This window comes from Empidonax traillii, unplaced genomic scaffold, assembly GCF_003031625.1.
Source record: "Empidonax traillii isolate 1590-97213 ecotype Southwest subspecies unplaced genomic scaffold, ASM303162v1 scaffold2717:size18942, whole genome shotgun sequence".
NCBI lineage: Eukaryota > Metazoa > Chordata > Aves > Passeriformes > Tyrannidae > Empidonax > Empidonax traillii.
The window spans coordinates 1-6,079 of NW_020957910.1; the positions used below are offsets into that span (position 1 = coordinate 1).

The 6,079-nt window shown below is 54.4% G+C and overlaps 1 protein-coding gene and 1 long non-coding RNA gene across 2 annotated transcripts in view; both read right to left on the reverse strand.

Annotated features, from left to right (window-relative positions):
• Positions 1 to 211: 211 nt before the first annotated feature.
• On the reverse strand, positions 212 to 2,423 carry LOC114072168 (adenylate cyclase type 3-like; the record flags this gene model as incomplete). The annotated part of the gene is made up of 3 exons (XM_027910089.1): positions 2,191 to 2,423; positions 424 to 585; positions 212 to 299 (listed from the first exon to the last, which is right to left on the reverse strand). Coding segments are annotated over exons 1-3 (483 nt in total), but the record flags the coding sequence as incomplete, so codon positions are not given.
• Positions 2,424 to 3,262: 839 nt separating this feature from the next.
• LOC114072169 overlaps positions 3,263 to 6,079 on the reverse strand; it is a 4,318-nt gene continuing 1,501 nt past the window's right edge. Inside the window, exons 2-3 of the long non-coding RNA XR_003574140.1 lie at positions 4,015 to 4,177; positions 3,263 to 3,304 (exon numbers count right to left, since the gene is read on the reverse strand). This is a non-coding gene — a long non-coding RNA (uncharacterized LOC114072169). The remainder of the gene's footprint in view (positions 3,305 to 4,014; positions 4,178 to 6,079) is intronic.

Sequence of the window (6,079 nt, forward strand, 5' to 3'; positions counted from 1 at the left end):
CCAAACCTTCCCTTCCCTTCCCAAACCTTCCCTTCCCAAACCTTCCCTTCCCAAACCTTCCCAAACCTTACCTTCCCTTCCCAAACCTTCCCTTGCCAAACCTTCCCTTCCCAAACCTTCCCTTCCCTTCCCAAACCTTCCCTTCCCAAACCTTCCCTTCCCTCCCCTCCCCTCCCCTCTCCAAGCCCTTCCCAAATCCCGATTCCCTCACCCTCGGGAACAGGGCTGCCAGCGAGCAGAGGGTCAGCAGGAGCAGCAGCGCCTCCCCCACGGCGAAGCTCACGTAGTTGGCCACCAACCTGCGCAGCCCCCCCGGAACGAAACCGCAACAAAACACCAACGAACCCCCCCAAAAAAACCCCACAGTCCCCCCTTTCCCTTCCCCATCCCCGCCGTGTCCCCGCCCCGTGGGTGTGGGCTCACCAGGGGTCTCGCAGGGCGTGGAGGAGGGCAGTGAAGAGCAGGACGAGGCAGGAGCAGCCCAGGGCGGCCCCGCTCTGCTTCTCCCGCTCCAGGGCGTAGCGGGACTCCATGGCCGCGTCCCGGAACCGCAGCGACAGCGGGAACGTGCTGCGACCCTTCAGCCTGGGGGGACATTGTGGGGTCACAACAGTGACACTGGGAACGTGCTGCGACCCTTCAGCCTGTGGGGACACCATCATTACAGTGGGGTCACAACAGTGACACTGGGAACGTGCTGCGACCCTTCAGCCTGGGGGGACATTGTGGGGTCACAACAGTGACACTGGGAACGTGCTGCGACCCTTCAGCCTGTGGGGACACCATCATTACAGTGGGGTCACAACAGCGACAGCGGGAACGTGCTGCGACCCTTCAGCCTGGGGGGACAGAACAGTGACACTGGGAACGTGCTGCGACCCTTCAGCCTGTGGGGACACTGTGGGGTCAGAACAGTGACACTGGGAACGTGCTGCGACCCTTCAGCCTGTGGGGACATTGTGGGGTCACAACAGCGACAGCGGGAACGTGCTGCGACCCTTCAACCTGCGGGGACAGAACAGTGACAGTGGGGTCACAACAGTGACACTGGGAATGTGCTGCGACCCTTCAACCTGCGGGGACAGAACAGTGACACTGGGAACGTGCTGCGACCCTTCAGCCTGCGGGGACAAAACAGTGACACTAGGGACATGCTGCAACCCTTCAGCCTGGGGGGACAGAACAGTGACACTGGGGATGTGCTGCGACCCTTCAGCCTGGGGGGACATTGTGGGGTCACAACAGCGACACTGGGAACGTGCTGCGACCCTTCAGCCTGCGGGGACATTGTGGGGTCACAACAGTGACACTGGGAACGTGCTGCGACCCTTCAGCCTGTGGGGACACTGTGGGGTCACACAGGGTGGCACTGGGGACAGAGAGGGGACACTGGGATGTTCTAGGGCAGTGTCCCCACTGTCCCCACTGTCCCTGTGGGGTGTGGGGTGTTGTAGGGCAGTGTCCCCACTGTCCCTGCAGTGTCCCCGGTTCCAGGAGCTCTGCTGAGCTTTTTCCCAGCCATTTTCTCCGTTCCATCCCCTCCAGATGCCCGTTCCCGGTGGTGCTGTAGGTGGGATTTGCCACCCCCTGACACCTCCTCCTGCTGCCCCCCACCCCTTCCCCTTTCTGGTCTCCCCACTCCCATTCCCTTATCCCAATTTCCCAGTCCCCACTCACGCCTGGAAGGACTCCTGGTTTTCCCACTCCCATATCCCAGTTTTCCTGGTCCCCACTCATGCCTGGAAGGACTCCTGGTTTCCCCACTCCCATATCCCGGTTTCCACATTCCCGTAGCCTGGTTCCCCCATTCCCATATCCTGATTTTTCCGGTCCCCACTCATGCCTGGAAGGACTCCCGGTTTCCCCATTCCCATATCCTGTTTTTCCCATTCCCATATCCCGGTTTCCCCATTCCCATATCCCGTTTTTCCCATTCCCGTATCCTGGTTTTCTCATTCCCATATCCCATTTTCCCAGTCCCCACTCACACCTGGAAGGACTCTCTGTTTCCCCATTCCCATATCCCGGTTTCCCCACTCCCATATCCCGGTTTTCCCGGTCCCCACTCACGCCTGGAAGGACTCCTGGTTTTCCCACTCCCGTATCCCGGTTTTCCCGGTCCCCACTCACGCCTGGAAGGACTCCTGGTTTTCCCACTCCCACATCCCGGTTTTCCCGGTCCCCACTCACGCCTGGAAGGACTCCCTCTCAAGCAGGGCCTCGTTGAGCAGCCTGTGCAGCTCCTGCTCGTTCTGCGCCGCGTCCATCACGCGCTCCGCCAGGTCCCGCAGGCGCAGCCGCCGCCGAGGGTTGGGGAACGACGGGTTCTCCGCCTGCAACGGGGGCACGGACACACGTGGGACCAGGGCACGGACACGCGTGGCACCAGGGCACGGACACGCGTGGCACCGGGGCACGAACATGCGTGTAAGCGGGGCACGGACTGGCATGTCACCGGGGCAGGGACAGGCGTGTCACCGGCACTGTGGGGTGGGGAATGACGGGTTCTCCACCTGTGACATGGGGCATGGACACGCGGGTCACCGGGGCATGGACAGGTGTGTCACTGGCACCATGACACGGACACGCGTGTCACCAGCACAGTCACTCACACCGGGGGGCACAGACACGTGTGTCACTGGCACCAGGGCACGGACACGTGTGTCACTGGCACCAGGGGGAATGGCCACACGGGTCACTGGCACAGGGGGGCACAGACACGCGTGTCACCAGCACCGCGGGCACAGCACTGCGTCAGCGGCACCACGGGGCATGGCCACCCCGGGGCACGGCCACCTGTGTCACCACCATCCACGTCACAGCCACCCCGTGTCACTGCCATCCACGGCACGGCCACCCCCAGGCACGACCACTCGTGTCACCACCATCCATGTCACGGCCACCCCTTGTCACATCCACCTGTGTCACACCCACTCGTGTCACACCCACCCGTGTCACCACCATCCACGTCACGGCCACCCCATGTCACCGCCATCCCATTCATGGCCACCCTGTGTCACACCCACCCGTGTCACCACCACCCCAGCACGGAATTCCCGCTGGGAACGCGAGTTCCCTTTGGGGATGTCACCTCAATGTCATCGTCGTCGTTGTCGTTGCCGTCGTGGCGGTCGGGGCTGATGCTGAGGCGGCCGTTGCGCTCCTTGGTGGTGACCACGGGTGGGGTGGTGACTGTGGGTGGGGGGGTGACACCGGGCGGGGGGGTGACACCGCTGCCCTCCTTGGTGGTGGCCTCGGGTGGGGGGGTGACATCGGCACCGGGGGTGGAGCTGAGCGACAGCTTCTGTGGGGATGGGGGGGACAGGGCGGGGTCACTGGGTGTCCCCATCCCGTGGTGTCCCCCCATCCCGTGGTGTCCCCCCATGCCCGTGGTGTCCCCTCATCCCCACTGTGGTGTCCCCTCATCCCGAGTGTCCCCTCATCCCCTGAGTGTTCCCCCATCCCCACTGTGGTGTCCCCCCATGCGCGTGGTGTCCCCCCATCCCCATGGTGTCCCCTCATCCCGTGGTGTCCCCCCATCCCCTGGCTGTCACCCCATACCCTGGCTGTCCCCACCTCCCCTGGGTGTCCCCACATCCCCTGGGTGTCCCCATCCCCACTGTGGTGTCCCCACATCCTGTGGTGTCCCCCATGCCCTGGCTGTCCCCCTGTCCCCTGGCTGTCCCCATCCCCTCACTCACGACGCCGTTGATGCCTCGGCGCAGGGGCTGCCTGGGCACCACCACCAGGTAGGTGACGATGCTGTGGTGTGTCCCCCTGTCCCCATGGTGTCCCCCTGTCCCATGGCTGTCCCCCCATGCCCGTGGTGTCCCCCCATGCCCATGGTGTCCCCCCATGCCCTGGCTGTCCCCATGCCCACACTCACGACGCCGTTGATGCCTCGGCGCAGGGGCTGCCGGGGCACCACCACCAGGTAGGTGACGATGCCGTGGTGTGTCCCCCTGTCCCCATGGTGTCCCCCCATCCCCGTGGCGTCCCCGTCCCCACACTCACGACGCCGTTGATGCCTCGGCGCAGGGGCTGCCGCGGCACCACCACCAGGTAGGTGACGATGCCCCTCTCACGCAGGTACTCGCAGCGGGACCCCCCTTCCCCCGGCTCCACCTCGAACTCGCCCCGCAGGCAGTCCAGGGTGCTCTGGGAGATGTGCACCCGCCTGGGGGGGGACACAGACACCAGAAATCGGGGGGGGGGGGACTGGGGGGGAGGTCGTTTAATCCATCGGGTAACTCGTTATTGGGTGGAGATCAATCTGATCGGTTAATTAGTTAGTGGAGTGGAGATCAACCTGATCCATTCATTCATTACTGGGGTGGAGATCAACCTGATTGGTTAATTCATTATTGGGTGGAGATCAACCTGATTGGGTAATTAATTATTGGGTGGAGATCACACAATCAGTTAATTCATTATTGGGTCGAGATCAACCTGATTGGGTAATTAATTATTGGGTGGAGATCACACAATCAGTTAATTCATTATTGGGTCGAGATCAGCCTGATCGATTAATTCATTATTGGGTGGAGATCAATCTGAACAGTTAATTCATCATTAGATGGAGATCAACCTGATTGATTAATTCATTACTAGGGTGGAGATCAACCTGATTAATTCATTACTAGGGTGGAGATCAACCTGAACAGTTAATTCATCATTAGGTGGAGATCAATCTGATGGGTTAATTCATTATTGGTGGAGGTCAACCCAATCAGTTAATTATTTATTGGGTGACAATCACCCTGATCAGTTAATTCATTATTGGGGTAGAGATCACCCCGATTGGTTAATTCATCATTGAGGTGGAGATCACCCCGATCAGGTAATTATTTATGGGTGGAGATCGATCTGATTGTTTAATTATTTATTGAGTGGAGATCACCCTGATGGGTTAATTCATTACTAGGGTAGAGATCAACCTGATCCATTAATTCATTATTGGGGTGGAGGTCAACCAATCAGTTAATTCATTATTGGGGTGGAGGTCAACCAATCAGTTAATTCATTATTGGGGTGGAGATCAACCTGATCAATTAATTCATTATTGGGTTGGAGATCAACCTGATCAGTTAATTAGTTATTTGAGTGGAGAGCACACAATCAGTTCATTCATTATTGGGGTGGAGATCACTCTGATCAATTAATTCATTATTGGGGTGGAGATCACCCTGATTAGTTAATTACTGTGCTGGATCACCCAGATTGTTTGATTGATTATTGGGTTGGATCAACCAGATAGTTTAATTATTGTGCCGGATCAACCTGATTGTTTAATTAGTTATTGTGGTGGAGATCTCCCGGATCATTTAATTATTGTGGTGTGCAATCAACCAGATCATTTAATTAGTTATTGTGTTGGATCAACCTAATCATTTAATTATTGTGCTGGATCAACCTGATTGCTTAATTAATTATGGAACTGGATCACCCAGATCGGTTAATTAATTATTGTGGTAGAGATCACCCCGATTGTTTAGTTATTGTGCTGGATTAACCTGATTGTTTAATTAATTATTGTGTTGGAGGTCAACCAGATTGTTTAATTATTGGGCTGGAGATCAATCTAATTAATTATTGAGTTGGATCACCCGGATTGTTTAATTAATTATTGTTCTGGAGATCAACTAGACTGCTTAATTATTTTGCTTGATTATATATAATAATATAAAACCACAATGTAATAATAGATATTATGATAGATATAATTTTATAAACAATTATATAATTATGTAATTACATAATTTCAATATATAATTGCTTATAGAATTCTATAGAATCAATTAGAACTCTTTTTAATTCTATTACATAATATAAAAATATACATTATATTATATTATATTACATTGTTTTAATTCGATATATTATATATATAGAAATGTAATTATAAGACATTTATTTCATTTACTGTTTATAGAATATATGCAGTATACATTGTATATTATTATTGCATTATATAGTATATTATAATAGTATTACGTTATTTTAAACTTTTAATTATCTATATTATATATAGAAATATAATTTTTATAACTCATTATATTTGCTTTTTATAGATTATATA